A 14,289-nucleotide genomic window follows, 5' to 3' on the forward strand; every position below is an offset into this window, starting at 1 on the left:
GCTGCCGCAGGTCTCTGTTGCCACCGGGCACAGGTATCCGGAGCGGGACCCCCGCTTTGGGGTGCAGGGAGAGGGTCGTGGGGTGCCACGCTGACCGCCGCACTGGGAGGGAGAGCTGCTGGGGGCTCCCCACGGAGGGAGAACTAGCACAGCAACACCAAGTTCTATCAGAACAGCACTTAAAAAAATAATTTTAATGTTTTAATGTTTAAGATACACCATCTGTTTCTTCCACAGCAGGATCCCGCAGCCTGAGTTAGCACAAAGGTTGGGAGCGGGCACGGCACGTGGCCCTGCTCAGCAGGCAAGCACGGGAGGAAGGGATCAGCGCCGGCGCGGGGTGGGGGGGTGCTCCAGCGGGCTCATCCCTGACCACACGTTTGCCCAAAACCAAAGCTCAGGCAGAAGCCTGCTCAGGAGAGGCGCAGGCTGCGCGCTCAGGGTGTGCGCACAACCACGCAGGCAGTGGCACAGCAGCGTCCCTGGGATGGGAGCGCCCAGCAGGCACAGCCCCAGACAGACGGATCGATCCGGTACATTCTCCAATTGAAGCTCCACAGGGAGAAAAGGCACAAACCTTTTGCCTCCGTGAATCCCACCACCCTTCCAAAACCCCTTTTTCCCCTAGAAATTGCCGCCTCCCCGGCTCAGGAGCCTCGTCACTCAAGCACACCGGCAGCAAATCTCAAATTTTTTGTTGATTCCCCCCCTAATGAAGAAAACAGCCAAAAGGAGTTGCACGGAGCAAGCGTCCTCCTTGTTTTCTCAGTAAGGAAGCAAAGGCTTTCCGAAACGCCCCCAGATGCCACCATCCATGGAAACACCGTGTGGATCCCAAACTCAAAAGGCAGATGCCTTTCCCAGTCACCAGGACGTGTCACTGACAAGGCAGGGACAGGCAAGTTAAAGTGCATCTATCACCCGGTCAGAGCAGGAGGTGGAGACACCTCAAGAGTAACGGTACTACAACAGCTGGAAGAAAGCAACTAATCCCAGTGACCTTGGGCGCACGGCTGGGCTTTTCACACCAGCCACAGATACCGACCGGTGAGTAGGAAGCTATTTAGGAAGTAATCCTGAAAACTGTAGTTTCGTTCTCTTGCTTTATGGGGTAATCTAAACGATGTAAACAGCCATTCAAAATAAGGACCCTGTTGCTTCCAAAAGTAACTCTGAGCACGGTCCCATGGACTATTTGCTCTTCGAGCGCAGTTTACAGTTTGCCTTTAGAGCTCACTGTTGTTTGTGAATTATTTCTGCCTTAACTGTGCAAAGACGACTGTTTCGCTCACTTTGAGCCCCTGGAAGGAGGCACCTGGAAAGACACTACGTAGCTGGAGTGAGTTTGGCTCTGCCAGGCGAGCCCTTTCCGAAGGAGCTTTTTAACACCTCCTCATCCCAACAGAGCCTAGCCAACATTCACACACCCTTCTGCCGGAGAGAGCAATTTTTCTGGTCTGGCATCCATTGCCAGCAATGGACACCGGGAGTTTGGTCAAATCAGCCTGAAAGCAACCTGGGAAGTGTAGGAATACTGGAAGCACTTGTAAACGTCACTGCAGCGCACCGCCAGGACATCCTGCTTCAGCTCCTTGCGGCATCTCCTCCAGGCACTGTGGAGCAGAGCTGATTCAACATGGCTTGGGAATTAAATATTAAATCCTGTTCACGGGTGCCCTGCTGTCACCACTGCTCAGAAGGTGCTCTCAAGCAGGCAGTGGCATCCACAGCCCGTGGGACACACCTCCTGGGTGCGAAACCACTCCATCATATGACTGGTGTGGCCTCCGTGTCCGCAGGTCAGGCAGAAATTAGAGGAGCCTCGCACCGCCACGTGACAGATAGCGCACTGGAAGGTGAAGCCCTTGCAGATGGCACACTGGGTGCCGCGCACCTCGCTGCGGCAGTGGCTGCAGTACACGCCGAACTCTGGCCGGAGGAAAGAAACGGAGAGCGAGACAATTAGTGCTGGCAGAATCGTGGACAAAGAAGCCCTGCATACAGCCTCCCCGTTCAACAGATGAGTCCCCCGAACCCACTGCCCAAGAGATCTGCCTCAAATCTCCTTCAGGGTGGGAGAACGGTATCTTACAGAGGTCTTAGCTGGTCTCCATATGGGAGCAAAGACATGGGCGATCGGCATGCCGGGCACACACTGGCCCACCGATTCCCCTGATGACTAAATTGCTGTCGGCTGGGAACGTGTGTCAGATTTCTAGCTCGGAACATGCTGGCCCATGCTGCGGAGATGAAGGCTTCCTGCTGGTCTCGTCTGCCTCGCATCACTATGAAGTGTAACTAACATAGAGCAAACGAGAACGGCCTTTGTTTCCCATCACGGAGAGAGCACAGAGTGCACTCAACGCGTGCTGTATCAGTGTCGTGACTATTAGCCATGGAGGGACAACGGCAGTGGTCGAAGTCACCAATTTTCACTCCAGTTACTCCCCAGGAATAGACCCTGGTGACAAGGCGAGACTGTAACAAGAGCTAGGCAAGCAACCGCAGCTTCTCTGGCGCCTCGCACCCGCTTCTCTCCTCCCAGGGCACGTGCATCTTTTCCCAGAGGCCCAGGAAGAAGATAGAAGCTGTCCTTAAGTGGCAGTTCTGGGCAGCTACGCTGTTGGAAATATTTTGGGAGAAACATTCTATTTGCCTATTTCTTGGCTAGCTCACCCACAGTTAGAGATCTTGCAGTTTTACGCGTGCACTATAAGGACACTTCAGCCCAGAACCAGAGATTAGCACAGCGCGTGTCTGGGCTTTTATTCAGCGGGAATAAAGAACAGCCATCAGCACAAAGAGCTGAACATTGCTCGCATAGCAGTACGTGTGTTTCCAGCTTCGCTGGAGAGCTGTTACAGTCCACAAAGCCCTTGAACCAACATCTGCAAGCCTCATCTCCACCCAGAGCTGCGAAGAAGCTCAAACCATTTGCTGGCAGAGCTAACCTCTGGGCAGATCGATGGATGCTTTTCATCCCACCTGCTGACTGCATGTTCCTAAGCCCCCAAGGCAGAGCCGTGACTCTGCCCGGGCAGCCGGAGCAGGCACTCACCAATTCCTTTGTGGGGATCAGGAGGACAAGAGACAAACTTCAGAACCTCAGCCCGCTTCTCTCGCAGGCCCCAGCGGTAAAGGATTTCTCCATAGCACTTCTTAAAGTCGTCAAATTGCTGAGTGTTGGCAGGATCCAGGAGCCTAGAGGAACAAACAGCATTGTCATCCACCCGATTGACTCTCCGAGACTCTGGTTGCAATCCTCTTTCCCAGTGATGGCTATGCAACCAGCTCACGTTGCTAAAGAGCAGCAGATTACTTCCCACGTGTTGCTGGAACACTAACTGGCCTGGCCTTCACTTGGTCTACCCTCAAGGGTGTGACGAATGGGTGGACTACTCTCTGGGGCCCCCACCACGGCCACTTATAGATGTACCATATGCAAGCCCAGCAGAGTTGATCTGCGGTATGAAGCTTCTCCGAATGACTATCTGAATGAAAAGGTCTAGGAGCAGGCGAGCTGCTTCCCTTCTAGTTTTCACAGCATCAACAGAGACCTAGCTATAGAGTTCCAGCTGACTCGGGCACAGAGTGACGCATCCCTGAATCCCCCCCAGGCGCGCTATAACCTACCTTTTGTTTTTCTCGTGCTGGTCTTTCTCACGCTCCCGATGATCGGGATACATTAGGTTTCCGTAGCGGAAGTCATCCGGAGAAGACTCGCACCAGGGAGTGGAGGCCTGCTCCGTGTCTTTGTTTGCTGCAAGCAGCAAAAGGTTGTGAGCGTACCTCAGAAAGCACAGCGCTCACGAGCACAACCGCGTCAAAACCGGGGTGGGGAAGGAGACATGGAAGACCACACATTCGCACACCCTGGTTTTCTCTCTAAGGCATGGTCGTATACCTTCTGCATTCCTACAAATACTGCCCTGCCTCAGAAAACTAAGTGCCAACCTCTACTTGCCAGTGCTCCTACTGCACTTCTGGCGACAGGATGGGAATGGGAATCATCGGGCAGAGAAACGTAACACGGAGGAATCCTTTTTGCCTTCCACTTTAGGCAAAAAGTCTCCAGGGAATCAATCCCATGGAATTTGCTTGGGAACGTTATCCCCGGCAGGCCTGGGCTCCTCTTTCCTAGACAGGGAGGACTCTCATCACCAGGGCTGCTGTTACGTAAAGGGGCCTCTGTAGGTAAGGTATTGCCCCGGGGGCAGGGAGAAGACTGCTAATAACCGCTACAAGACAACATCAGCTCCATTAACCCCCATTCTCCACTCTTCCCCATGTCACAGATGCCTTGATATCGCACTGAAAAGTTACAGCTTTGGTGCTAACAGGGCTGATGCTGCCCCAAGGCCACGTATATCACTAGGAATCAGCCAACAGCTTCAACTCTGACACTGGAGCCCTTAAGAGTGACTTGTCTTTGACACCTTCACAGCTCAGCAGAAAACGTCCTTAGGCCCACGGGTGTTCATGCCACCGAGAACCCAGCCTTCCCAACTGCTGCTGTTTTTCCAGTGGCAGGAGAAAGCACAACACTGCCTCTTCCCCTGAATCCTGTGGAACTAGCTGGCTGATGACGCTGCGAGGCCACTCTCGATAATCGTTGAACGATCATGGCGATTGGGAGAGGTGCCTGAGGACCGGAGGAAAGCAAATGTCACTCCTGTCTTCAAAAAGGACAAGAAGGAGGACCCAGGGAACTGCAGGCCAGTCAGCCTCGCCTCGATCACTGGGCAGGTGACGGAGCAGCTAATTCTGGGAACCATTTCCAGGCACATGAAGGACAAGGAAATTATCAGGAGTAGTTGGCATGGATAACAGCCTCAAACAGTGCAAAGTGCTAGGGCTGTGGAAAGCTTACGGCCCCAGGCAGCATCGAGGCAGACACCTTGAGTGCTTGCTACAGCCAGGCTGGAAACAAAAATGGTACAAACTGGTCTCTCTCTTTACTTGTCTCCAACTGGAAAAGGCAGCAGTGGGAGCTCTTGGCTCTGGGTTAACCTGTGATCCAGGGGCCTAGCTCGGTATGTCTAGGGTGTTTGTAACAGTTTCTCCCAGTTGGACAGCACGCTACAGAAGTCAGAACGGGCAGGACTGCCGGAGCATCAACACGGTTACTGCAAGCCCTGCTCACTTCCAGCCATGGAGTCACATCACATTGGCCAAACCCCAGAAAGCTGCTCTGGCAGAGCACATCTGCAACCACAGCCAGTACTAACTCCCTTCTTTCCCCACCACAGGAGCCATCTAAAACCTAGCCCAGAAGGGAGGCAGATTCCTCTATTTACTACCCAGGTCTCTGTACCTATGCTCCAGCCTCCGGTGCTGAGTCCAGGATCTGACATGCTGGAACAGGAGCCGGAGGAAGTAAAGCTTGGCTGTTGAGGGGGAAAGGAGAGGAAATCATGTCATCTACGTGAGAGATGTTCAAAGATATCCAAGACAAACGGGACAGAAATGGCGGTCATACATATCGGCTGTGGGAAGCCAGGTTGGAGGCACGCTGAGGAAAGGGGCCATAGGAGTTTGGGCACCCCTGTAGCCTGGATTGGGCTTCAAACACGCTGCACAGCATGGCCAGGGTCTGCACATCATGGAGCTGCGAGTAATGAGCCAGCCTGGGAATTGAAAAACACAGCGAGTATGAGACTGGGCAGAGTTCAGTGGCAAAAGTATTGAGACTCCAGGGCAACTAATTTCAAGCCTGTTGCATAAATCGATTTGGGTCACGTTACTGCCCACAGGAGGCATACGTGCTCTGCAGGACTGGGTTGCCTTTTCCGTCACACCTTTGAGGAGCCAAGTCCTCCTTCTGAAAACACTCGTGGCCTAACAGGCAGGAGAAAGATGGGAGCTCTGGGAATCCAGCAGTACTCGTGGCCTGATTATCCCAAGTTTGTGCAGCTTCCGGAACAACGTCCACAGAACTGATTTTAACTGGACGTAAAGCTGGAGCCTTTAGACTCACCCCCGGCCACAATGTCTTTTTGACAAAACCCTCTACACGCAAGCATCCTGCATCTAGATCTCAAGGCAAAACCCCACCACAGGTTTACTGGAGGGCTATGAAGTTCCTGGATTGCTCTGAAGACTGAGAATGACGAAGAACAACCTGTGCTCCCCTCCCACTGCTGCCACACAGCAGGAAAGAGCTAGGTCAAGCAACAGTAGGCAGAGTACACCACACAAATCCTGTGCCTCCAAATAGGGTATATCAACAGATAATATCAATTACTAATTATGTCCCCTCCTGAACAGATTCACTGGCAGGACGACATTTGCAGCTAACACTTGGCTTTGTTGGAGTTGGAATGACTTCCCAGTAATGCTATACGGCAACAGGGAATTTGAAGGTGAACGAATCAGGTGTGCCAACACACTCATTTAGGAGGTGGGGAGCAGAAAACCAAAATCTCCAAGTCAGGCGTTGTGGGCATGCCGGAAAGCAGAGCTCCAGCTGCACCTGGCCTATTGCTCAATGTTAGCCAAAGAAGACCTGGGTGCTAGATGGAAGGCCAAATGCTGCCTCCTGCATGTCATAAACACACTTGCATCTTCCCTTCTTGATGCATCTCAGGCTTGAGAGAGGAAAAAAAAAATACAAGCTGTGGCACTATTCCAAGTCTGAAATGATGCCATACAACGTACATAGTTATGGAAGGCTCTGCTTCAGCAACCGTTCCCCAACCCCTTCCCAGCATTCAGACACCTACAAGGACTCCAGTAATTGACGTCCAAATGGATGTTGTGCCCAAGGTATCTCCAAATCTGGGTCAGACTTTGGTCCAAGACAGAGATCAGTGGCTACCATGGCCAGTGACCAAACCTGGCAGACAGGAAGGAAAAGCATCAAAGCTACAATTAGAAGTAACCACACTCCCAGGGTATAGGTGTGCACAGATTCACTCACAGACGGGTAATAATGGAGCTTGCTTCTTCCCCCCGCCCCCCGGCAGCAGGGAACAGTTTCAGCCTCTGTGTCACAAATAATATAGAGTAACACAAAACCGAAGCGTTCCCTGTCCCACTTGCTTTGAGTTTGGGTTAAACTTTGAAGAATAGTCTATAGTCTAACAGACCAGTCAGTAGTCCCACAGCTGCTCACTGTGAAACCAGAGAGAAAGCAACAGGAGAGAAACTGAAACAAGGACAGGGCTGAGTACAAGAGAGCACAGAGCACAGGAAGGACACGGGAAAGACGCCACTTCCTACACTGCTATAGAGCACATCTTACATGTAACCTGCAACTCCAGTCTCCTTGTCTGCTAGGAACAAGGCAAGCTGCAATACAGGCTGGAGTTACACGTTGAAGGGAAAAACAAGCAAGAAACAGAGGTGTATCAGAGAAATCTTGCTGAAGTTATTCCACCCGAGCTCTGGTCCAACGTGGGCAAACCAGACAGCAAGATGAAGCACAGACAAAGGGGAACTAGACATACCTTCTCTCTCCTGGTCTAGCAGAACCCACCAAGAAGCAACGCAACAGCTTGAGTTTGCTTCTGCTTAGATCAGGTAAGCCTATGCATGTTCCCTGCCCAGGTCTAGGAAGAGCCAAATGCTCAGGAGAGGTGCACAGGCTCCTCTGGCAGTGCCAGCCCGCTCCCATCTCTATCAGGCACTCCTGAGTCCTGTCAAATGTTCTGCCTGTTGCGATGGACTAATCACACGGCAAAGGATGGGCCCAAATAGCCATTTTTCTCGTATTGCTAGCTGAAGGTAAGTGGCCAGCTCTGTTCTGGGGCTGGGTGCCTGGGCTCAGACTCTCTTGGGAAGAAGCTAGCTGCAGTCAGCACCCAGTGCCAGCGCAGATGAATAGCAAACAACGGGAACGATTACATAAGTAAGACAAAATCACCGATCAAAATGCTGACAGCAGCTAGGCAACTGTGTGCACAGTTACTCCATTTGCTGACTCAAAAGCAGGCTGCATTCCTCGCTTTGCCTGCAGGAATTCCCTGAAAAAATGTGCTTCACTCAGTTTGGCAAAGGGCATAACACAATCTGCTTGCAGCCCTGGGAAGGAATCTCTCGATACCAAGAGTCACTGAGGTAGAGACCACCTCCGTGGCTGTCCCACAGGCCTCGGTTCACCAACCAGAGACTCCCTGGAACAACTGCTGACTGTTGGGGTAGCCAGGCGACAGTGCAAGCCGTTTGAGGGTAGCACAGCATGCTGAGGAAGAGGTCTGATTCAACGTAATACCTGCACGAGATCCCTCCGTCCCACAGCCAAGGCTGAGGCAGCATTCTTCTGGCAAGTCTCCTGGATATTATTCACATTCAGTCTACAAAGAAAGGAGATAGCTCAGCTCTGGTTGGCACGTTACCTACAAAGGTGGGGAGGGATGGGGGGAAAGTGGTACTGGCAGCAGTGACTAGCCCAGAACTTCCAGATCAATATGAGCCTGCGAGCACGGCCAGGATCACATCTCTTCCTCCCCTGTTATTCAGGGATCACTGCCATCCTTCTGGCAACTCTCACTATTCATCTTCCCTAACACACTGCGCATCAAGTCCAGCTCCAAACTAGCTGGGATTGATCCTAAGACGCACTGCTTCCAAGGAGATATCGGACCAAACTTGTGCCAGGATACCACCAAGCCAAGATTCATTCTTGTCCCTAGAAGCTGGTGCCATCAGTCCCATGGTCCTGTTCCCATTCAGCCTGTTGGTCTGCTCTGACTGACCTGGAGGGAGACAGCGGTACGCTGTGGAGAAGCAGGCTGGTCTTCAGCCTGTTCCCCAGTAGGGTAACACACCCACCGGGGAGTCTCCGAGAGGCTGGCAAGGTGGGCTGAGGAAACCCACGTGGGCTTTCCTGCTTATCATCAGAAATCTTCCTGAGACACTTGACACTTTTACTGCTTAAGATCTTACAGCAAATGGAAAAGGGTCAGGCTGTTTACACGAGATATCCTGAGAAGAAAGGTCCAACAGGTCTTTTTAAAGAACATTCTTTTTAATAATACAGAAAAGAGAGAAGAAAGATTTCGTCTTTTTTCCTCTCCCTCCTTTAAGAAGGGAAGCCTGCTTCTTCCCTGAATGTCCACAGACTGGAAATTCTGTGAAGGACCAGATAGTATTACCAAAGCTAAGGAAGGAAAAATTCAGGAACTGAAATTTTGTAACTATATGAATCAGACAGTTTGGGAAAAGAAGCTCCGTGTTTAAAAAAAACCCAAACAAAACAAACAGAACTCCTCCATCCTTTCCATTAAAGCAGAAGAACTTGCTGTACAGACACTGTCATGTACAACCAAGTCTCCAAGTGAATGGGGCACTCCAAACACTTCTGAAATTAAAATGCCTTATGAGCTAATAAGTGTCTTATAGCATGAGAATGTGCATTTATTGGGATTTCTAAGCCCGTGCATTTAAGTTGGAGTTGAACATGAGATTTGAAGAAGAATTTGTACTGATAATTTCTCTCTTTAGTTTATAGCATGAGAAGGTGCATTTATTGGGATTTTTAAGCCCGTGCATTTAAGCTGGAGTTTAACGTGAGATTTGAAGGAGAATTTGTACTGATAATTTCTCTCTTTAGCTGACAAAAACCTGAACCTGCAGTGATGATGCTGGAGCACCGGTTCAAACTCTGTACAATACCCCAGGCACAAATTTCTTCCATCACACTTCTCAGATTTATAGGAGACAAGTCCCCTCTCACAGGCAGAGAGGGATACCGTAAAAAAGCAGCAAGGCAAGAACAGAGGAAGAAGGTAAGGAAACATTCAAAGATCAGTGCTGACCAATTTCAGGATTAAAGCGCAGCAATGCCAAAGACGGCTGCTTTCATTTGGGAAAGGATGCCAGCCCGTACTCACATGTAGAGCTCTCCTAGCAGCTTGTGGACAGGCAGCAAGCAGGAAATATCTTGGATAATAACTTTCCCGGCGGCTTTGATGGGTCGGTTGTTGGCATCTGTCCCTTCTCGTTTGCTTTTCCACCTCCTTGATTTCTGCAGAACAAATGGCACCGTGTTACTGGGGAGGACAGCAGGCTTCTTGGGCCAGGGAACAAAGCACTAGGGTCAGGAATAATGCAAGCAGCACCCAAACCTGCCTTTCAGAAGGCTCTGTGTTACCCTGGAAAACATCCATGACATGCCCAGGAGAACAAGCATCTCCATCTGTAGGAAGTGAAAAGCAGGTCAAGGCAGCGAGCTCAAGGTCAAACTCACTCAAAAAGTATTTTGTGAGTTCCCCTGTGAAAGCCAATAAGAGAACAAATCAGCATCGGGATGCCAATCAAAGCCGGGCAGGTTTGGCAGGAGGATGGTTCAATTATCATTCTCATTAGAGGTCTGGTCTGGGAACCCTCTGCACACAGACCACCGCTGACTTCAGCCAACATCAGCACAGAGACATGTGGGAGGCAGCTTCTGCTTGCCCTTAGCTTCAGGGCAAGCCGACAGCTCCAGACTGTGTCTTCTGGCCTCTTCATTCAGTGTTTGAGTACACCCCTGTTTAGCGCCAGGACAGGGCTCCCACCTCCTGCTTTATCAACACCTTCAAACAAACAACTGGCAGATGATAAAGCAGGGCCCAAGTTTTTCTAGCAAGGATCCTTAGGTACCATGCTCACAGCTGCTTACAGCTGGCTCAGGACATAAGGTGGGGGGAGAAGAAAGGAGAGGAATCAACACAAGGGAACAAAAACAAGAAGCCAAGATTCCCAAATACTCCCTGTAATAGACACAGAGGCCAACTTAACGCCAAGCTGCATAAAGCTACCTTGGCTGTATGAAACGCTGTAGAGCATTTGGCTGGTATCCTGGCCTCTTCCAGCTCCTTCTCTAGGAGGGTGAGGAGGAGGGATGAGAGGGTGTGTGGCAGCACGACAGGCAGAAGGCACTGGAGCTCTACCGAGGGAAGCACCAGCTGCTATGCAGGGCTCCTAAAAGCAGCGAAGGACGCTTTGCAATGCTGCTCCCCTGTGGCGTCTTCTCTCACTGACACACGGAGTCCGTGCTCCTACGCAGAAGTGTCTCCTGAGGCACTTGTGGTGGGGCTCCCTACACCCCCATCCGAAGCAGAACAGCCCCTTTGAAGGGGCCAGCAAGAGAGCCCTGTGCTGACAGCTCTGCAAGGCAGGCAGAGCTCACACATGCAACACATCGGCGCTCCTAAAGAGCAGGCTGGGCTACAGGAAGGGCAAGTCTTTGGCCTGCAAGCAGGGTCACCTCTACTGTGGATGTCAGGCTGGCTCTGGGATGGCTGGGTGCCAAACTGCCTTTGACCATGATCATGCAGTCCTGTGAGAACCTGGGCAGGCTTATCACAGACACAAAATGCCCTTAAAAAACCCCAAACAAACTTAATAACCTTAAGAAATCGTTTCCTCCTTCACTGCCTGCCTGGCCCAAGCTTAGGCCAAAGTGCTGAGGAGGTCTTGCCATGCTGAGCATACTACTAGCACATGCCACAAGAAGCAAAAAGGATGTGCTCCTGAAGTCGCTCTGGACACTGGGTGACCGAGGCTCAGAGGCTCAAGCACAGGCTTGACAGTAAGTGAAGAAGGCGTTTCAGACTTCAAGGAGGTGAAGGTGGATTCTTCCAGGGATGCCCACGTGACAGAGCATCACCAGCTCCCCTGATCTTCCACCGCTCCCCAGATTGAAGAGGAGCAGAGTGTGCATGCTGCCCAGTATTCAAAAGTGCCAAACGCTGGTGAAAACAGGGCTGTCAGCATTCAGTGCTATGGAAAAGCTGGCTGACCAGGGCATGGTTCTGTTCTCTGCCACATCCCCTCAAGTCCAAACTCATCCAAGCAGAATTTGCCTGCAGTATTTATCTGCTACATGACTCTGAAGCCGAGAAGCGCTATCCAGTGGAAGGTGGCTAGAACGTGGTCAGGTGGGAGACCAAACTCTCTTCAGTCCATCAGTTCCTAATCAAGGCACTGTCTGGATCAGCTCTGGCTCTCTTGCCGTCGGGCAGACTATACCTCTTTTGATAACACCTAAAAACGTAGCTACCCTTCCCGTGCTGAAGGATGTGGGCTGTATTACAACAAGGTTCCCAAACAACAGTGGCACCTGTACCTCATTCCTTGTCAGGGCAGCTAAATGCTGTCTCCTAGGTGCAGCGAGGAGCTGCTGGTGCTGCCAAAAATAATACTTGAGCAAAGCTTGGGAGCCCCAGCACAACAACATGCCATCAGGGCAAGAGCTCAGGCAGTGTCCTGGAAGGGCTACCAGGCTTCTCACAACAAAAGCTGTTATTTGTGCTGTGTCCGAGCAGCTTTTGGAACCCAGGCTTGCAGACGCAGAACCACATTCTGCAGGTCTATCACCAAGGGCTTCTAGAGCTTGGCAGGTAATTTGGAGAGCAACTTGCCACCTCCTGACCATCTGTAAGCCAGCTGCCCCCAGGACTCGCAGCCAATGGAGAGTTCCCTCTGACCAAGGCAGGTTCTCTGCCCCATCATTGGGAACAGATTCAACCTGCTCCTGCCCTCTGCAAGAGCGGACTGAAGAAGCCTCCCAACGGGCATTTCAAAGACTAGAAACATGGACAACACATATCACTTTCCACAGGTAATTCAGTCACTTTTTTTTTTTTTGGAGGAGAATGACAACAAATGAGGATGAGAATGGAAAAGAGACCCCAAGAATGGTTTCCACTGCTTGCTGTTAGCATATCACCAGACAAATGAAGACACTAAATGTATCGGAACCCCCTGAAAACTTGGACTCACAACAACATCGTCCTGTTTTCTTCCTCTTAGTACTGCCTATTTACTGGCAAGAAGGGAAGCCCTAATTCTTTACTAGTGCAGCTCCTGGTGTAGAGTCAGTCGATGGCCATATGCCCTGCCATTACTACACTTCCATGACCCTCGAGCTGTGACAGAAGAAAATCATAAAGCCACATGTAGAGTCACCATCAAAAATGTCTGGTTTTTTGCAATTCAGGTTTGCCTCAGCTACAGCAACAAAGTGTTAGAAAAACCCATGGTCAGAAGTATAGGAACCTCATCATGGATGAGGTAAAGCTCATCACCACGGGCAGCAGAAACTCTACTTTGAACCAAATAATTGCTGGCGTTAATTACAGGAGTAGCTCTCCACCAGGCAGTATTTGAGCACCTTTAACAGGGATTACCAGAGGCGAGGAGAGCTCTAGCTTGGCTCTGTCTGGCCCAGGTCCACCACAAGGTTCCTCTCTCCCTTCTGCTTCACCTCTTCTCCCAGGAGAAGCCCCCACTACGGTGTTATCGAAAGGTGTCATCGAGGCTCACGGGCATTAGGGTAGAACAGAAAATAAGTCTCTTCCTAGGGGCTGGAGCACAGGTCACGAGGGGGAGCAGGGAACATAACGGTTGGAGCCGAAGCAGAAATCAACATGCATGCACCAAGCTAACTATTGACAGCTGAAGGTCAAAGGCACAGGTCTTCTGCACTGCCCCCGACATTTCTAGCTCTTTCTGCAGCCCAGAATCCATGCCAAGGAGAACTGCATCTACCCAGCTGCTCCTGAGAGTTTAAGGAGAGGAAGAAAGAAAATAGCTACGGTGATAGTAAATTAAGACTCATCAGTTCCTCAGAGCACCAGAAGGAAAGAAACCAGAGCATTTATGACAATCATGGGGTTGGAGGTGACAGCGGGGAACAGCACTGAATAATGACTAAAAAAGCCAGCCTGCACCTGCACTACCATACCCAAGGCTGTAATTTGCTGCAATCTGAGGTGATAACGATGGCAGTAAATGGGTTACATGTAGAAACAGATAGCCCAAGAATAAGCCACCAACTGCTTCGTAGCAACCATCATCATCACTGCATACTCAGCAGAAGTAGTTACAAAATGCTGCATGCCTGCTCAGAAAGGATGCTGAACAGTTGGGTGTGTGTGTCTTTGGATCCTGCTGAGACAGGCAGTGCTGTAAGTAGCATCGTGAAATGTAAAGTGCCTGTTTCGCATAAGCCTATGCAAAATTTCAGGGTTCGTGGTATAAACTGGTGTTAATAGGGCAAAGGGAAAGGTTGCGGACAGAAGGGAACAGACTTGATGCCAAAGATTAAGCTGCAATAAGGCATTTACAAAATAAAGAGTTAAACCTGCTCAAAGTCAGGTTCAAGCTGCTTCTAATATTTTTTTTAAATAAAATTTAAAAATTGCTGCCTCCCTGCAGAAAGCTATGCTCCTTTATTCTGAACAACTGCCTACAGATTAACTCCCCCATGCAGGTCATGCAGCACTGCCTGGATTTTCTCTTCAAAATAATCAACATTTACTATTTCCAGCATCTCTCAGTACCAGGCACCTTCCACAAAGG

The 14,289-nt window shown here is 50.6% G+C and overlaps 1 protein-coding gene across 1 annotated transcript in view; it reads right to left on the reverse strand.

Moving 5' to 3' along the window:
* Nucleotides 1-232: 232 nt before the first annotated feature.
* WDR59 (WD repeat domain 59) overlaps nucleotides 233-14,289 on the reverse strand; it is a 46,007-nt gene continuing 31,950 nt past the window's right edge. Inside the window, exons 18-25 of the mRNA XM_009325361.1 lie at nucleotides 9,834-9,967; nucleotides 8,213-8,294; nucleotides 6,723-6,835; nucleotides 5,480-5,627; nucleotides 5,315-5,387; nucleotides 3,634-3,760; nucleotides 3,059-3,201; nucleotides 233-1,929 (exon numbers count right to left, since the gene is read on the reverse strand). Of these exons, the coding sequence (XP_009323636.1) occupies nucleotides 1,694-1,929; nucleotides 3,059-3,201; nucleotides 3,634-3,760; nucleotides 5,315-5,387; nucleotides 5,480-5,627; nucleotides 6,723-6,835; nucleotides 8,213-8,294; nucleotides 9,834-9,967 (1,056 nt within the window). The 3' untranslated portion in view covers nucleotides 233-1,693. The remainder of the gene's footprint in view (nucleotides 1,930-3,058; nucleotides 3,202-3,633; nucleotides 3,761-5,314; nucleotides 5,388-5,479; nucleotides 5,628-6,722; nucleotides 6,836-8,212; nucleotides 8,295-9,833; nucleotides 9,968-14,289) is intronic.

This window comes from Pygoscelis adeliae, unplaced genomic scaffold (genome assembly GCF_000699105.1).
Source record: "Pygoscelis adeliae isolate BGI_AS28 unplaced genomic scaffold, ASM69910v1 Scaffold326, whole genome shotgun sequence".
Taxonomy (NCBI): domain Eukaryota; kingdom Metazoa; phylum Chordata; class Aves; order Sphenisciformes; family Spheniscidae; genus Pygoscelis; species Pygoscelis adeliae.